The sequence below is a fragment of the Nelusetta ayraudi genome, unplaced genomic scaffold, assembly GCF_046127955.1.
Source record: "Nelusetta ayraudi isolate G7.1 ecotype Tasmania unplaced genomic scaffold, CSIRO-AGI_Nayr_v1 ptg000016l, whole genome shotgun sequence".
Lineage (NCBI taxonomy): Eukaryota > Metazoa > Chordata > Actinopteri > Tetraodontiformes > Monacanthidae > Nelusetta > Nelusetta ayraudi.
In genome coordinates this window covers 5,083,898-5,102,649 of record NW_027466066.1, presented here as the reverse complement: position 1 = coordinate 5,102,649, position 18,752 = coordinate 5,083,898, and the positions used below count along the sequence as shown (strand labels likewise).

At 52.2% G+C, this 18,752-nt stretch overlaps 1 protein-coding gene across 3 annotated transcripts; it reads left to right on the top strand.

Annotated features, from left to right (window-relative positions):
• Positions 1–1,484: 1,484 nt before the first annotated feature.
• LOC142886870 (axin-2-like) lies at positions 1,485–17,893 on the top strand. Of its 3 annotated transcripts, XM_076024110.1 has the most exons (12): positions 1,485–1,993; positions 3,517–4,471; positions 6,396–6,524; positions 8,540–8,642; positions 10,726–10,866; positions 11,358–11,869; positions 11,973–12,143; positions 12,255–12,473; positions 13,012–13,146; positions 14,029–14,058; positions 14,095–14,250; positions 17,754–17,893. In XM_076024110.1, exons 2-12 carry the CDS (start codon positions 3,660–3,662, stop codon positions 17,878–17,880), a joined length of 2,535 nt encoding a protein of 844 aa, XP_075880225.1. In that variant the 5' UTR covers positions 1,485–1,993; positions 3,517–3,659; the 3' UTR covers positions 17,881–17,893. The 3 variants fall into 3 exon arrangements, with proteins under 3 accessions (XP_075880225.1, XP_075880223.1, XP_075880224.1); XM_076024108.1 differs by having other exon boundaries at positions 14,029–14,250; XM_076024109.1 differs by lacking the exon at positions 1,485–1,993 and adding an exon at positions 3,042–3,419 and having other exon boundaries at positions 14,029–14,250.
• Positions 17,894–18,752: the final 859 nt, after the last annotated feature.

Sequence of the window (18,752 nt, the reverse complement as noted above, 5' to 3'; positions counted from 1 at the left end):
TTTTTTTTCTACTTTGGCTGAATATTTTATGCAATCTTCCCATCCCATAATAACTGCAGAAGCTCTTTCCCCCTGCAGCGCTGGTTAACAGTGACCCGAGGGACTCATCCACTGCTGGGACAGGGAGTTTTGATGTAGACACTTTGGGGAATGTTTTTTTGTGCAGGATGTGAACGCGATAAAGTGGCCTTTGAACGACGACTAATCCCTGAGTCATCATGGCCTCTTCAAGAGCAATTTCCTCTTTTATTAGCCTTGATGGGAAGCGAGGTACCCGAGGGGGAAAAGTTTCACAGCACCTTGAGCAAACAGGCTGATCAAAGTGTTTGCCGTCTTTGCAGCACACTTTTTTTTTTTTTGAATTCCTCCCCGCGTCCGCAGAGACAACAAAGACAGAGACACCTACTGTCTCCCTTTCAAGAATGTGCCCACTCCTCCCCGTGCAGAGGCTCTCCTGCGGTGCCTCATTCCAACACTCCAGACCTGTCCAAAACACGACTCACTCACTGTGTTCCACCAACAGTTTCACCTCCTGCTGCAGCTTTAGTGCAAATTTGATGAGGTGAAAAGGTTGCAACCAAAATGCATGCCAATGCATGGCCCCATCTCAGAACGTATTCAGCAGAATGCCTTGTCTGTCAGTGTTGGCTGCCAGCTCATTTTGTTTTTATTTTCATTTTACCATTCTCGCCGTTTGAAATCGTGCAAAGTGCAATCATTCAATCAGAAACCAGAAAAAAGGTACAAGCCAACAATATTATGTGTCGGGCAACTTGTTAGTAAGCACACAAGTTTAAATCCTGTTGTATGTGCCTACCATGCACCCTTGCCGCCACTGGTAGGAGCTGTGGAGTGGTAATGCAACTGTAATATGATATCCCGGTGCAACATCTCCCATCATGGAGTATGTTGTTATCTGAAGGGACATCGAAACATTTAGTTTTATCCTGATACAACCTCATCACTTGGGGCAAGTTGGTGATTTTTTCTTTTTGTTGCATGTATTTAATCCCTTATAAGAACCTCCCTGAATAATTGAACACACACTTAAACATATACATATTGAAACATATGTGTCTATCTATATGGATAATTGCATATGTAAGATATAGATAGATAGATAGATAGATAGATAGATAGATAGATAGATAGATAGATAGATAGATAGATAATTATGTCAGTGCAGGCGATTTTGGAATCTTGCTATTTAAAAAAAAAAAAAAAAAAAAACAGCAGTTTCTTTCCCCACTACGTCTTTAAAGTTTATGTAGCAACACAGGGATTGCAGCGATAATGCTATTGGGGCGGCAGATCAGTTACTTCTGACGCTCCAAAGCCTGAGGGAGTTGGCTCAAGATCGCTTGTCTTTGATAAGGTCCTAAACTATGTAGCTGCAACTTGGTAATGTGCGGGGGGATAAAGAGTCTAACAAACGCGGCGAGGAGAAAAAAAAAAGAAGAGGCGGTAGTGGAAAAAACCAAGAGCCTTTTAATAGAAAGAAAAAAAAAGCGCTAAACGTATCCGGGAATCTCCGGTACTTTTTTCCCCCCCTCCTCTTGATTTCCGCGGCGTCGAGCTGCACTCTTCGTCTTTATGCAGCTGTCGGGACCCGGCAGTCGGCTCCTGACTTTGAAGTGCGCTGCTGCTCCAGCAGCCTGTCGGCTGGCTCAGTCGGTGCTGGAGTCGCCTGCAGGAGAGACCTACAGTGCGGCATGGCAGCCTGAAACCGTGGGGAGGAGAGAAAGGGAGGAGGGAGGAAAGCGCTCTTTTTTTTTTCTTCTCCTTCTTCTCCTCTCGAGTGCATTTTCTCTCCCCCTCTCTCTCTTTACCCCCACAAACCGAGTGGAACCTGAACGGGACTGACTGCATGTGGACTGTATGTGGATTATTACAAGCGATTTTTTTTTTGTGTGCCCCTGTTTGGATTTTAACGGCAGCGCCGAGTTGTTGCTGGCGGAGAGAGAGAGAGAGAGAGAGAAGTGGCGGATCGATGGTAAGTTTGTACACGAGCTCCTCGAACTGCCCCCTCTTCTTCTTCTTCTTCTCCTTCTTCACTGGAGTTCCCTTTGATGTCGCCTTTGAAGTCGCGTTCTGCGGGGAGGAAAAAAAAAAAAAAACGAGTCCGCTTTTCTCTCGCGTTTAAAGGAGAAGGGCAACGAAAAGAAACGCGTCGGAACTCTCCCGTGGCGTTCGCTGCCTCTTCCCCTCCTCATCCGACATTCTTCTCTTTTTCTTGTTTTAGCTTCTTTGACCGCTTTTTTTTTGAGAAAAGTTGGAAGAAGTGCTCGTTTCTTCCTGTGGAATTCCTCCTCCTTCCCCCCTTCAACACGCACTCCGTGGTGTTAGTTTGGCATTGAACGTCACAGAGGGTTTGGGTTTTTTTCTTCTTCTTCTTTGATTTGCGCCGTGAACGTGACATAAAATACGGGGTTGTTTTTTTTCTCTCTCTCTCTCTCTCTCTCTCTCCACTTTTTCATTGCGAAGGCGCCAGTGGTGCCCGCGCGACGGCACTGACGTGCGTTTGGGGCGTTCAGGGTCCCACACACACACACACACACACACACACACACACACACACACACACACACACACACGCACACACACGGTGGCTCGTGGCTTGTTTTTCTCCGTTTTTCGGCGGCACCGGAGTGAAGAGAAGTCGGAGGGGAAACGGCTGCCTCTCGGTCGGTTCTCTTCTCCTCCTCCTCCTCCTGGAGCAAAGTGGCCCAAAGTGGCGCTGCCACTGGCGGATTCCTCAACGTCTGTCTCACGGTCGCGGGAAGAAATTTCAGCGGCAGGCTGGAGCTCCGCGAACGGGACGGATCGCGGCAGCAGCAGCGTCCGCCGAGTTTATCCCGAAACCGCTGTGACACTCGTTTTTTTTTGTTTTTTTTTTTGACTCGGTTTAGCTGGACCGGCGCGAGGACAGGGACATGTGGCTGCGTTCTCGCAGCAGGCAGCCGGGCTGTAACCGTGACACTGTGTGTGTGTGTGTGTGTGTGTGTGTGTGTGTGTGTGTGTGTGTGTGTGTGTGTGTGTGTGTACGTCTTTTTTTTTTTTTTTTTTTGGAAGTAGTCACTCATTTTTGTTAGGATGGCGTCGGATCAGCACACTACTATAGTTGCCGTTTCCCCTGTGACGTTATGGGAAAGTTGGGCGAGCTAGACTCGGTGCTGGTATCGCCCAGGCGCCGGTCCGTCCGATAGCGCATGTGCGAAATCACTTTACATTCCAATTTTTTTTCCCCCCCCTCCACCCGATTTTCGTTCTTCTCCATCACGGCTCGGCACGGATCACGTTCCCAAATTGAGACAGGAGGATACGCTGTTTACGTAATTCTAACTGCAGCGCATTTTCCTCTCCTGAAGCCCCCCGCCCCCCCTCCTATGATCTAGCCAGTCCTCTGCTCAAGTCTAAAAGTGAGGGTCTGCAGAGTCTCACCCCACCAAATCCAACTCCCCTCTTTTGAAGTTGGGGAGGATCTGGTTCTGATTAGATCAATACTTTGTGTTTCAGAGAGAAGACGGGAAGCCCGAGAGAAGCTCCCCTGCTGACATAAGAGAGTGAGGAGATTACAGTAGGAGCTCAGAGGAGGCGATCCACACGCACACTCACGCACACAGCCACGCGCGTGCGCTGTGCTGCTGCCTTTTAGAGCCATGAGCCGGGCGCTGATGGACCACATCGCAAGCAGTTTCAGAGAAGATGCTCCTCGGCCCCCGGTGCCGGGGGAGGAGGGCGAGGCGCCCTGCTACCCCGGCAAAACGGCAACCATGAGTTCCCTGGAAGTGGCCAGATCTGCCGCGCTGGGCTCCCCGGGCTCCTCGGCCAGGAGGAACGAGGATGGGCTCGGCGAGCCGGAGGGGAGCGCCTCCCCGGATTCCCCGCTCTCCCGCTGGACCAAGTCCCTGCACTCGCTGCTGGGCGACCAGGACGGCGAGCTCCTCTTTCGGACCTTCCTGGAGCGGGAGAAGTGCGTGGACACGCTCGACTTTTGGTTTGCCTGCAACGGCTTCCGGCAAATGGACCTCAAGGACGGCAAAACGCAACGGGTGGCCAAAGCCATCCACAAGCGCTACATCGAGAACAACGGCGTGGTGGCCAAGCAGCTCAAGCCGGCGACCAAGACCTTCATACGGGACAGCATCAAGCGGCAGCACCTGGACTCGGCCATGTTCGACCAGGCGCAGACGGAGATCCAGGCCAACATGGAGGAGAACGGCTACCAGATGTTTCTGACCTCGGACATTTACCTCGAGTACGTGCGCACCGGCGGGGAGAACCCGGGCCACGTCGGCGCCAACGGGCTGGGCGACCTGAAGGTGGTGTGTGGATATCTGCCCACGCTGAACGAGGAGGAGGAGTGGAGCAGCTGCGACTTCAGAGCCAAGGCGCTGGTGGGACTGTCGGCCAGGGCGTCCAGGGCCACCGCGTCCATGAGGCCGATGGAGATGATGGAGAGAGGATACAGGTGAGTCTCGTCTTCCTCATTCTAACCTGGAGAGGATCTTCTTGACTTTGCATGAGTTAAGAGTCCAACTGTGATGCATGTACGGGTGAATTATAACTGCTTTGACGTGGTGGATCATTGGGTTTTTATATACACTAAAAGGGTATAAGGTCACCTCTAAGTTTGTAGCCTGACTTTATCAGTCTCTGCCGAGCAGCAGCAGCAGCAGCAGCAGCAGCAGCTCTCTGCCGGCTCTCCCCCTGGATTTCCGGGGCTTTGAAATAGTCGAGCAGAACGAGGGATCGTCTTCCAACGGGAAAAGTTCACACAGCGCCACTGGCTCCGGCCCCGGCCGGCAAATAATAGATGATGACACCGCCACGCTATGCCCCCCCCCCTCCTCGCTGTACCTGCCAGCTGCTTAATACCGCACAACACGCATTGACATTCAGTGTGTGCCAGTAGTCAGTGGAAGGGGGGGTGGTTGGGACGTCACTTCGGCCCCCCTTTTGACATGAAAATCCCCCAGTTTTAGTCGGGGGAGGGGGGTTTGCCCGCGCCTCCTTGGTCCTGTTTCCCCTCTTGCCGTCTCTCCTGCAGCCTCAAACGGCAGCAGCTACAGTACAGAGCGAGCGCCTCCCCACCCCGCGCCTGTTGTTTGCGTCAGTCCTCCTCTGATTCTCTCTGCCGGCACCCCCCCCCCCCTCCCCAACTCCTGCCGTCTGTCTTTTTTTTTTCTTTTCCTCTCCTTTGAAATCGTGGGGACGGGGACTCTAAGGCACGCTTCTGTCGCAAAAAGTGACAGGGGGAAAGAGTGTGAAGAGGAAAGGAGGACAGGGGAGGAGGAGAGGTGATTGACTGGTGCTGGTGGTGCTGCTGCTGCTGGTGGCTGGGGGTGTTCCTCATGAAAGAGAGGCTGGTGGGAGAAAGGATAAACGAGGGCCGGGGAGGGAAGAATGCAGCAGTGTTAAGTACCTGACTCTGAAGGTCAGCCTGGAGTTTTTGGGGGTGGCGGGGGTCGGCTTCAGTCCCGCTGGGTTTCTCTTCTTGAAGCCCCCCCACCCGACTCTCAAATCCTGACTTTCTTTCTCCTGACTTTTCACATCCTCGCTTGTGCTTCCTCTCTGCTCCCCAACATTTCTTTGGTAACTGTGCTTGAAACTCTTTGTTTTTTGTTTTTTTCCGCCTAGCAAGAATTCTTGATCGACAGCAGGTGAACGCGGAGAAATGGAAAGACAGAAATGGAAAAGTCTGGGAGCGTTTGAGAAGAAACGGGGGTGGGGGGTGTTGTAGATGCACCTGTGTATTTGCGGGGAACGGAAAGGGGGGAGGGGGAGGTTGCCAGTAGGGATGCAAATGATTGATTAATTCATTAATCGTTAGTTGATTGACCTTATTGATCGAGGAACATTAAGTGATAAGGGGCGATTTTTTTTTCTGAGAACCTAAATGTCGCAATGAAAAATGTGTAAGGAAGACATTATTTAACCCTTTAATTTGTGGGTCCAAAGTGACCCATCGTTACATTAGAGAACAGGAAAAACACTTAAAGTTGACTTCTAATGGGTCACGTTCCAACTTTTTTTTTTTTAAGTTGTTTAAAATGAACTTGTTCTAGTCATTCTATGACCATCACAACTACCCGTGTAAAAAAAAAAAAAAAATGTTATGCGACTAATTTGATTTACTCAATTAAATTCTTAATCGACAATTAATTGATAATCGATTATTTGTTAACGTCCGTAGCTGCCAGGTCTGGGTCAAAAGGGCTTGAACGACAATGATAAAAATTTTTTTTAAAAAAAATCACCTGTTGCTGACACGGTAAACCTCATGAGCCGTTCATTGATGCATTTTTCAAAACACACCCACCTACTGCACAGTTAACCTGTTGGCAAGCGTCCAAGCCCTCTGACTGAAGTTCCCGCCGCTCTCATCTCCTCAGGTCGTACAAGAGAGATGCCTTCACCGCCTGTCACGTGGGCTCCCTGGCCCCCGTCAGCAGCACCAACGACAGCGAGGTGTCCAGCGACGCGCTGACCGACGACGCCATGTCGGTGACCGACGGCAGCATGTAAGTGGAAAAAAAATGCGGGAAAGCAATTGTCGGGTGCGTTGACGGTGGAGGAGAAGATTAGCAGCGGCCTCAACAAGCGCAAAGACTTCGTCGTCCCTGACTTGTGAGGGAATGAATAGAGGCTTCTTTACCTTTTTCTGCCACAGGAGGACAAACCCGCTCTGTATATGACAGACATCTTGCGTTTTTGTTTTTATAAACGCCTCGAGTCACAAAAAAAAAAAGACGCAAAAGTTCCTCCTATCAAACCGTTTGTCGCTTCCCTGTGGAGTAACAATCGGAGGAACAGGGAGGAAGGGGGGGGGGGGGGGGGGAAGGAGAGTTCTGCCGTCTGAAATGTGGTTCGCACTTATCTGCGTACGTGCCTTGAGCCTCGTTCTTCTGAAGGATTACGTGGCGTAATCATGTGTCTCTCAAGTGACAAGGCACTTTGAAGTGGCGGCGCGGTGCACAGCTCAAGGCCAAGTGCAGTTCAGGTAGAAGTTCTCCTTCCCACGAGATGCGTGTGCGCGAGCGCAAAACTCGCACCCGCCACGATGCCACGGAGGCAGCAGAATTTGCTCAGATAAAGGCGCCCGCAAGTCGGAGGAGCCGGCCGACTGACGGCTGACGCGGGAAGGCTTTTTCTTTTTTCTTTTTTTTTTTAACTCGTAGATTTACTCATTTATGTTTTTAACGCTTCCGACGTCGAGCCGCATCTCCAAGCGGCTCCGCTTCAGAAGAGATCCGAAGGGTCGCAGAGTTGACTCGGCAAACAGTGACCAACAGTGACACCACCTTTCACTTCTGCAGCCCTTGATTCAGAATAATCTGCCGCTATCTCTTCAGGTCAGTTGAACAGGGCCCGTAAACATTTGAATCTCGTTTTACTGATTCAGATAAGAATAGAAAAAAAAAAGGAGGGGGGGGGGGGGGAGAGGATTGGTTGCTCGGTTGGGTGGGAAGAGAAAGAGAGTAGTGGTGGTGGAGGAGGAGGAGTGGAAGGGGGTGGTGGTGGTGGGGGAGGGGGGATTTTTGCTTATATCTTATTTATGGATTTGCTTGGACGCTGGGGAATGCAGCTGCGCAGACTTCAAACATTACCTTATCTTACAAACCAGCCTTTTGATGTGCGGAGATCAGAGGCTGGCTGCGGCAGCGCTTGCCAAATGAAGATTGGGCGGGGGAAGTGGGGGGGTGGGGGGGGCGCGTCGGAATTGTTGCTTATGCGCATGACTGTGGCATTTCAAAGCACAAGTGGGAGGGGGCGGCGGTAGTGCTCCTCAGTTTAGGCTAGGTCACCGGGAAGCTGCCGCTTAGCGTTGATATGGAGGGGGGGGGGGGGGGGTTCTGGTGTGAAGTTTTTTTTTGTTTGTTTGTTTTTTTTTCAAATATGCTTCTTGTTGGCTACCAGCTTCAGCCTACACCACCCCCCCCCACACACACATTGGTTTGAACCCCTGGCCGCTGTCTTACGAGAGGCACGAGCTGCTGATGCTGCCCTGATGGCCTCTGTGTGTTTGGGCAAAAAGTTCATTCCTATTCATGCACACTAGCAGTCAAGAGTTTGGACTCACCCTCTGAATTGAATGTCTTTTCTTTCATTCTCATGACTGTTGACATTGCAGTTTCTCACTGACTGCATCAAAACTACGCATGAACACACATTGAATTATGTGGGAAACAGTAAAAGTGTGAAATAAGTGAAACGCATTTTGTATTTAAAATCTTCAAAATAGCCGCCTTTCGCTGCTGCGGCTGCTGCGGCTGCTGCGGCTGCCGCCGTCCGACCCACTGACCGTCGCTATGAAAGATCCATTTGTTCCCAGTGTTCTTGAAAGACGAATAAAATGAAGGGAAGACGACCGCAAATGAACGGGAAAATGAATAAATGAGATTTTCTTCTTGTCCGAGCGGCCGCTTGATCTCTCCGCTCGGCTAATGCGCCGCTTCCTGGACGGCCGCTTTAAACGTTGGCATCCGATTGGATAATTGACCTTTCGTGATATCTCTGCTCGCCTCTCCTCCTCCAGCGACGGCGTTCCTCCCCACAAGCTGCCCACCAAGAAGCATCTGCAGCGGGAGATGCAGCGCAACGTGCGGATGAACAGCCAGGTGGCCCTGCCGGCTTTCCCTGTGAGTGTCTCGCTCGCATGCATGCACGCACGCACTCACACTCACACTCACACTCGTGACTCACGCTTTTGACCGGAGACCCCCTCTCTGAACACCGGGGTCGCGCTTCCAGTGCGGCACAAACTGTCTTCTCAGTTCAACAACACCGGCAGAGATCTGAGGGCTTTACATGGAAACACCCACCCAGCCTCCCACACACACACACACACACACACACACACACACACACACACACACACACACACACACACAGATGCATATGCAAACATACACTCACTGCTCACACAAACAAATCCCCCCTTCATCCCCCCAGCTAACTTTGGTGTCACCTACACACCCCATATTAGGGTTCCTTGAAGTCTGGGGGAAGATGGTGAGGGTCTCCACACACACACACACACACACACACACACACACACACACACACACACACACGCTTCCCAGTGGATGCCGTAAATTTGGAGAATAGGAAGGGATGAGGAAGATCTCTGCCGCCTGGTCCCCAGGGTCCTGAAATCAGCCCCTCCCCCCCACCCCCACCCACCCCAAACAAAAACACACAGTTACCCAGACGTGCACGCACTCTCTCACACACACACACACACACACACACACACACACACACACACACGTGCATGTTCACGTTGCGCTTTGATCGGAGGATGAATGAAGCAAACGCACGGAGGAAGTGACAACTTCCAACAGAGCGCCCTCCCCCCCACCCTTCCTGGCCCCGCCCCCCACACACACACACACAAATACACCCCCCCTTCTCACTCTACTAAAAGTGAGGGATGTTAAGGAAGACGAGCAGTGCGTCATGTGACGGAGGCGGTGGAGCTTCTTCCAGGATGGTGGAGGGGGAAAAGTTATTAAAATAAACTTGATTTAACCTCCCCCTCCTCCCCACCCCCCCACCGCTGCCTCTGAACACGAAGAGACGAGCGGCAATCGTCTCTTCGGTAAAAAAAACGAAAAAAAAGAAGAAAAGATCCAAAGATTGGCCCTCCTCTCCTGCCGTCCCTTTTTTTTTCTCGCTTTTGCTTTATTTTTTTTTCGCTCGTCTTCTTGTTTTGCTTTCCCGTCTGATTTTTTTTTTTTTTCTGGCACCGGCTGCCGTTCGTTCCCATGGTGCATCAGCCCCGTGGCTCCATCAGACGGCGCTCCCCTCCGTCTCGCTCTCTTTCTTGCTCTTTTATCCCCTTCATCTCTGCTACAAAGGCACCAGAAAAGACAATTAAAAAAGAGAGCGAGAGAGAAATATCAAGAAAGCCCAGGATTGGGAGGGTGAAGGAAAAAAAATTATATTAAAATATTTAAGATGTGTACGCCGGCACGCACATCCTGGTACCGTCACCGCAGTCGTGCACCTCAAAGGTGCCCAGCGTGTGACGGGATGGAGTGATGGAGGGATGGAGGGGAGGAGGGGGGGATAAATTAGCCCAACCTTTCTGATCTTCCGTCCCCCTTTTTTCGCCACCTTTATCTCGTTCCTCCAACCCCTCCTTCCTGTCACCCCCGCCGCCCATTTTTTCTTCTTCTTCCTTTTCCCTCCGCCCTCCCGTGAGCACACATCTCTTCATCTCAACTTCTGCCGCCTCCTCCCCCCCCCCTTCTTTAAATCCCTCGTCCTTCCCTCGCTCGCTGGAGTTCTCTTCCACCCCCTGTTGATATGTGGCTTTTATTCCAAGATGTAAAGCCACTGCTTCCCATCTACCCATCCATCCATCCATCCCTCCATCCACCTTTCTATTCTCCCCCCACTGAGTGTTTGATATTTGACAGGAGGGGGGGGAGGTAAAAAAAAAAAGGGCCTTTGAAGTGAGCTGACTTTGGAGAGGCCCGCTGATGATGACGATGACGATGACGGAGGTGGGAGGGGTGGAGGAGCGGTGCAGGGGGGGGCGGTTCTGGACGGAGGTCCCGACCGATGCGACCAAACTATGGGAGTAATTTCGAGGAACATGATGTGTAGGAAGGGTGGAGTGGATTTGGTTTCGGTTACTTGGTGTAAACGGGCCCCCAACATGATAGGGTGACTCACCTGCGTCCCCTCTGGTTTCTCTCCCTCCCTCACCCTTAGCGTACCCGCCGGCCCCCCAAAGAGATGGTACTGCTGAAGCCCGAGGAGTTTGCGGCGCAGCTCATCTCGCGCCTGGAGAGCCTGAAGAGGCAGCAGGACACGCTGAGCTGCCTGGAGGAGCGGCTGCAGCAGATCCAGGAGGTGCGTACGCCCGCTTGTTGCAGCCAGAAAGTGTGTTTTTGAAATAATATTAATATTAATAATAATAACGTTAATGACAATAATAATAATAAACAAGTGGAAATAGCTCACTTCTGGTTTGTCAGGGGTCAAAGGTCAGAATTGATGAAAATTAGGTTTGGATTGGTGCAATGCGTGGGTTTTTGTTTCATGTCTCTACGACCTTCCTAGAGGGAGCTGTGGCGTTTTAAGTGTTTCTAGGGGGCGCAATTGTGCAAATTCAGTTCATTTCTGGCATGCAAAATTTGGTGACCTTGGAGTATGTTTAGAAGGTCAAATTGAAGCGGAAAATGGCAGCAGAACTATAATGATAATGAAGAAAAAACATTGCAGTTACAATCGGGTGGTTCGCCTGCGAGCACCTGCTGTGCTCCAGAGCCGGTCTGATCGCTGGGGCTCAGTCGCGAGTTAAAAAAGCCCTTCTGAGTAACGACTGTCGTTGGTGAAACCAGGAGGAGGAGAGAGACGACCTGGAGCTCCCCACCGCCGCCGCCACCATCCCCACTCAGCTGTCCCTGCTGTCCCCGCCGTCCGACGAGGACCCCCAGGCCATCCTGGACGAGCACCTCTCCCGCGTACTCAAGACCCCCGGCTGCCAGTCGCCCGCCGTTGCCCGCCACTCGCCCCGCTCGGGCTCCCCGGAGCGTCGGCCCCTCCCCCGGCCGGGCTGCGGCATCATCAGGGGCCACGTCCGGACAGGCGGGACGCCCCCGGCCCCGGCCCTGTCCCCGGCCCGCTCCTGCGTCCCGCCCGGGTCAGCGGCGCTGCTCAGCAGGCAGGGCGCCCACCACGTCCACCACCACTACGTGCACCACCACGCCGCGCCCAAGACCACGGAGCAGATCGAGCGCGAGGCGGCGCTGCGGGTGCGCGGCCTGTGCGGCGCCGAGTGCCCGCCGTACCAGCGCAGCCGCAGCCTGGGCCGCGAGATGTGCGGCGCCGTGTCCACCGACAGCGGCCTGGGGTCAGTGCCACCTCATCAGCTCTTCTTCAGCTTCCTTTTATTCTCCCCATTTCTATCATCTATCTAACTGGAGCCTCACCTTCTTCTTCTTCTTCTCTCCCAGGAGGTCCAGCTCTCTCTCCAGACGCGCGTGTCGCTCGGCCGCCGAGGACGTGGCAGCGGAGGGTTGCTGCGGCGACCCCCCCCAGCTCCCCAGCGTCACCACCGACCCCACCCACAACGTGCTGCAGTGGATCCTGGAGAGCAAACGGCAAGGCAGGCACAAGCCTCACAGGTGAGCCCTCGGTATTTTAATTCATTCCATCTCACGTGGGGGGTGGACTCGTCGCTGAACTTCCGCCTCTTCTTCCCCCTCTTCTTCCTCCTCTTCTTCCTCCTCCTGCAGCAACCAGAGCGCCAAGAAATCCTTCGGCGGCTCGTCCTCGGCCCAGACGCACACCTGGGGCGGCGGCGGCAGCTGCGGCCACCTGCGCGGCCACCAGCCGGCCCAGCCCTTCATCCAGGACCCGGCCATGCCTCCCCTGCCCCCGCCCAACACCCTGGCCCAGCTGGAGGAGGCCTGCCGGCGGCTGGAGGAGGTCTCCACCAAGACCACCAAGCCACGGTAGGCAGACAAAGGGACACTTGACTCAGAACCTTTTCTACTCACCGCCGTGTCAGCGGAGATGTTGCTAATCTAGAGTTTCAAGTAAAGTAATGGAATCGAGCTCATGCGACACACTCCGGGACAGCAGGGGGCGCTTTGCTTCTTAAAGCTATGGTGGCAACCTGCCATTGAGCCAAAAAACATGTCAAGATTAAACATTTAGAATGGGTTTGGCAATTATAAAGATGACAGGAGTATTAGTAGGTATTTTTCCTTCTGCATTGGATGGAATTCTCTCCCTCCATCCCTTGAAACATTTGTTTGGGTTCGAAATCAATTCAATCAGTCAGTTTTTATTCCCAAAGCAATAAATCACATCCAAAGGCATCTCGGTGCAAAGTCGCAACATCCCGACGGTTTCCGTCAACACGGCGGCGAATAGACAACGGGTGAAAATGTCAGTTTTGTTGGAACTGTCCCTTCATCTCCCTCCCAGTTGTCTGACTTTGTGTGTCTGTGTGTGTGTCTCTGTGTGTGTGTGTGTGTCGTGTCGCAGGCACTCGGTCTCAGGCCTCCAGCAGGAGAAGAGCCACCTCGCACCTGTCCAGGGTGAGGGCTCCGCCCCCCTGTCCGTAGCCAATCCCAGCCCCGTTCGCCTCGTCGCGAGCGGCCCCGGCCTCCAATCAGAAGAGTACGATGCCTCTCACCCCCCCCCCCCCCCCTTCTTCCACCTCCTCCTCCTCCTCCTCTCAGCCGTAGTACTTCAACCCCTTTTTAACTCTTCCCTCTTGATACACACACACACACACACACACACACACACACACACACACACACACACACACACACACGCGTAGGGGAAGAGTTCCGAGTGATCACGTGGGAACCCTACACAACTGCACACACACACACACACACACACATGCACCCACGCACAGTCCCTCTAAAGACACGGTGACCCTCCACCGGCTGCATAAGGGTTTATTTATTTCTTTATTTGCCGGCCGCCTCCGTGTGTGTGTGTGTGTGTGTGTGTGTGTGTGTGTGTGTGTGTGTGTGTGTGTGTGTGTGTGTGTGTGTGTGTGTGTGTGTGTGTGTGTGTGTGTGTTGCCGCTGCGAGGTGGGAGTGTGTAGTCACCGCACCACCTGACTGAGACATCCCTTTCATATACATGTATCATTTTTATTGGCCGTCCTTCAGTGAGCTGCCAGTCAGCTGGGGCGAGAGAGAGAGAGAGAGGGGGGGGGGGCGCTCCTCTGAAGTGCTCCTACAAAGACTTGGACATCGCTGAAGGGGAGCTGATAAAACTGTGCCCCGTCTCCATGCACACAAAAAAAGAACGCACACACACTCACACACACACACTTTCACCAATGGCACTGGGTCATTCTCTCACTTCCTGCTCCTTAGTCCTCAGTCGCAGTTCTACTAGCGTGTGTTTCCACTCGGCTTTTTGCTTTTTGTTGGTCTCTCTTCTGTGTTTCCGCCTTTTTTTCTAAAAGTTTCGAAACTGTCACAAGGTTTCTTTGCTCGTTCCAGCACACTCACTCTCCCCGTCTGTCCTCCTTCCAGGATGAGAAAAGGCGCAGGGAGCCACGGAGCGTGCAGCAGCAGCAGCAGCAACAGCGGCAGCGGCAGTGGCGGCAGCGGCAGTGGCGGCAGCGGCGGCGGCAGCGAGACGGTGGTGACGTATTTCTTCTGCGGCGAGGAGATCCCCTACCGGAGGAGCATGAAGAGCCACAGCCTCACCCTGGGCCACTTCAAGGAGCAGCTTCGCAAGAAGGGCAACTACAGGTGTGTGTGTATTCTCTTAATGTGAAGTTCAGGCCTCTCTCTGGACCAACAGACTGGATTTGCTGTAGCTCAGTTCAGTGCTTCAAATCCGTTTATCCGGACAACAGAAAGTGAAGATGCTCTGGTGGATTGAAACAAAGCAAAAACAGCAACATTTGTGCCGAGGATGTCGCTCGGCGATGGGAGGAAATCCTGATCTGAGTGTCTGTGCTGTCACTGGCAGTGTGTTGTTGTTGTTGTTGTTGTAGTTGTTGTTGTTCAAATTGGTTTTTCAAACATGTGGTCAGTCGCAAAAAATATATATATATTGTTCTGGAACCAATCTGAAAGTTGGCGTCGTACCAAAAGATTTTGAACAGTACGTGAGCCTCCTTTCCACTGGTCCTGGTTTCTTGTGTGTGTGGTGGGAAAAAAACAGGAAGAGCTCCACCTGCAAGTGCCAAGGGAGGGTGGGGGGGAAAAAACCGAAAAGAAAATCTGCATCCACATGCAAACACTTTAGAATAAATTGGAGTTTTGTGTTGCGAGCTGCCAAAAACGGCGGCGGCCGCCTCGTGGTGGATTTCTTCCCTTTTTTTTGAGCTCTGTGCTCGGCGTGACCTCGCGTTTTCAAGCCGCCGCTGCCGCCTTGTTGTGTTTCTGCGAGTCGACGTGCCGAAGTGCGGCTGAAAAGGAAAAGGAGCGAGCGAGTGAGGGGGGCGGCAGAGGGTTGGGGTTGGCGGGGTGGGGGGGGGGGTTAGCGGCAGAGTTTTGAACTGCAGCGATTTGGCTCCCATCTGGTATTGATTTCCATGCTAAGGCACACTTAATACACACGGCTTTGAAGCCCCGGCCCCCCTTTCATTTCAACCAACAAAGACTCGACACAAATGGCCAGCGTGCAAATTCTTCACTGATGCTATCAGCCCCTCCTCCACCCCCCCACCACCACCACCACCCCCCACCCTCCTCGCTATGATGTGTGCGTGCGCTTGTGCCGGCCGCGCGCGCTGTTTACACAAGTTGTAATCGTTTTATGGATATTTCTGAAAAAAAAGAGAGAGAGAGAGGGAAAAAGGCCGATTGTTAAACGGCAGGGGTTTTTTTCGTTGTTTTTTTTTTTTTTTTTTTTTCGCTTGTTCTGTTTTTTCAAAGCCGGGTCGTTTCCTTTTGACTGCTGCGCGTTGACCAGTTCAATAATAATAATGGTAGTAATAAAAAAAAAAAAAGAACACGGTGAAAGAGATCAAACGTCTTATCGCTGGCCGCCGCTGCGATAAGCCCTGGCCCGGGCGGAGCGGGGTTAATAATTACAGGCATCCGGCAGGATTAGTAGGGGGAGGAAAGAGAGAAAAAAAAAAAGAAAGAAAAAGAGAGGGAGGGGAGCAAACAAACGTAGAGGAGCCGAGTTGTCCTGGAGTCCAGATGTGCTCGGAACGCTCGCTGACATCTGTCCCTCTGTCCCTCTGCCCCCCACCCCCCCCAGCCCCCCTCCAAACCCTGCCGGCTCGGCGTCGCTGCTCCTGTCGCACCATCAGCAATGACTTTGAGTTTTGTCCTTTTTTTTTCTCTCTTGGAAGAGGGTGGAGGGGGGAGAGAGAGAGAGAGAGAGAGAGAGAGAGAGAGAGATAGTGAGTGGCGCGGCACTTTAATAGCAGCCGGAGAATGTGTGGTGTTGGGTCATTGCAACATGGCAGCGGTTCAACAAAGAACAGCGCTGCTGCTGCTGCTGCTGCCGCTGCTGCCAGACGATATTGGTGCCAGATGTCAGCGACGGGGGAGGAGGGGAGAGTAGGGGGGGAGGCACATTTAGCCACATAAAACACAGTTCCAGTGGAAATTCAGCCTCTCTCTCTCTCTCCCTCTCTCTCCCTCTTTGAAGATTTTATTTTTATTTCCTTCAGCGGTGCGACTCCTCCAGACAGGAAAGAAAAAGAAGAAGAAGAAGAAGAAGAAGAAGCGGCTATCGGCCTCGTTGTCCTTCTCGCTTCCCCTTTTCAGTCCCATTGTTCGCCACCGACGCCGCTGATTAGCTCGCGTGCCACTTTGTTCTCTTGTTTTTTTGCTTGCTTGTTTGTTTGTTTGTTTTGTTTCGCCGAGTCAAAAGTCTGAACTCTTCCCAACACGATGCCGTGTCGGACCGCCGCCTCATTAGAAACAAATGCTCGCAAACATGCAGCCGCATTCCAGCCGCCCCACACGTGGAGCGAGGGGAAAAAAAAAAAAAAAGCTGAGGCATTTTTCCATGACATAGTTAATGAGTGAGACCCCCCCCACACACACACACACACACACACACACACACACACACACATACATTCACTCTGAACCAACCAGTCCACCCCTGCTGCTGTCTCTTCCTCTAGAGTGGCGAAGGAAGCAGGGTTGAGGTGGGGGGTTGCATCATTAATGGCCCAGTGAAGTCATTTTTAGCGTGCGCACACACACACACACACACACACACGCACACACGGCTACCCTTCCTATAGCGCCCAGTGAGGTCAAGCCAGTCCACAGGGGCACTGAAGGACACGATGTCCTGGCTCCTTCCTCCTCCTCCTCCTCCTCCTCCTCCACTTTGTTCTTTCCTTTGTCCCCATCATTATGAAATTGGGTTGAAGACTGCGTGAAAGGCCCGTGCATGCAAGTGTGCAAGAGGTTGTCAGGAGGAGGAGGAAGAAGGAGGAGGAGGAGGAGGAGGAGGGCAAGAAAACTTGTTAGACCCTTTGGCAGCTGAAGCTTCACCCTTGGTTAACAGGGTGAACACGGTGGCCCCTGATCCCTCAGCAGCACAACACTGCAACCTCACATCATCAGCGGGGAGAAGGGGGAGGGGCCAGCTGGGGAAAGAGGTCCTTGCGCTCGGGGAAGCACACAGGTCGTGATGTCGTGCGTGGGTTAGCAGCGAGCTAACACCAAGGCCCAGCCAGACACCAGGCTGCAGTGTGTCGCCACTGGCAGAGCCGTCGCCGTTGGGATGTCGGTGTTTGTTTCTTCTGTTTTTAGCTCTGTAAGGTGGAAAGAGTTGCAATATGCACTGACGGCCCAAATAATTCAAACAGCCAACAGATCTGCAAACTGCCTTCTTTGCCTCCTAAACATGACTTGATTTGCTAACGTTGATGATTGTTGCTCTGAATACCACACAGATCAGACAAAGTGTGTGCTAAAATTCTGGCATCATACTTGACCAGCGAGTTCCTTTCTCCTGCTGGAGAAACAGGATTGTGTGACATTGACGGTGAATAGAGTAGAACAGAATAGAATAGAAGGACTTTATTGATCCCAAATAGGGAAACTACACTGTTGCAGCACTAAAAACAACACAAAAAATAAACAACAGTAATTTACAAGAGACATTCAAGTCAATCTATGCACAAACAAACAAGAGCAGATATAGTCCAGCTCAAAAGAAAAAAAATGACCCCGGTCTCCTCATGATGGCGCAATACTACACTTTCACTGAGCGTAATGACGGTGATGTTAAAACTTTGTTTTGTTTTTTTGTGATTCCTCCGTTGCAGATTCTACTTCAAGAAGGCCAGCGACGAGTTTGAGTGCGGCGCCGTGTTCGAGGAGGTGTCGGACGACGGCTCGCTGCTGCCCACCTACGAGGGCAAGATCCTGGGCAAGGTGGAGAGGATGGAGTGAGAGGACGGAGTGAGAGGATGGAGTGAGAGGACGGAGTGAGCTCCGCTTCCCGGCCGGTTTCCCGCTCTCCCGCAGATAGTTTATTTTATTTTTTTTTTTGGAAGAAGAAGAAGAAGAGACTGAAAAATCTTGCTGGGGTGTCACGAAGATCATGAAGATTGTCACTGTTGGACTTTAGGAGGGAGAAGAAAAAAAATATCCAGACTGTAGGTGAATGACCACTGCTCCGAGAGGCAAGGAGGGAGTGGGAAGGGCGGGGTTTTGGAAAAGCCTCACCCCTCCCTCTCCCTTCGCCCCCCCCCCCTCCCCGCCCCGCAGCGATTTGCAAGCACGCCGCTCTTATGTATATGCAGGTATACATGTACATTGCAGTGTATCGTGACTCTTGTGTCCAGATTTTATTGCTATTTATTGAAAGAAGAAGAAGAAGAAGGAGGAGGAGGAGAAAATCTCACTTCCTCTCGCCGAAACCTCCTCATCCTCTGCTGGACGAGCTGCTTCGAGTCTGATTCCCCCCCCCCGACTCTCTCACACACACACACTTTGGTGCAACCCCCCCCCCCCCCATCCCCTGACCCGAGCATCAGCAGTACTCAAGGAAAGGAAAACGGGCTTGTTATCCGTTTTCTGGCCCCGGCAGTCAACTGTCAACTCCAGAAATACCTCTTTGAAAAAGACGTCCCTCCCCTCGGGGAAGACGAGGCGTGCAAAAAAAGAAAGAGAAAAGCTTTGATAATATATTTACCGTCACCGCGTCCCCTAAACGTGCCCCCGGGGGGGCCCCCTAATGGCGAAAAAAAAAAAAAAAAAGAACGACAACAAAAATCTAAAGTCCGTCGGTGTGTTTATCTGATATTATTTAGTTCTATTCC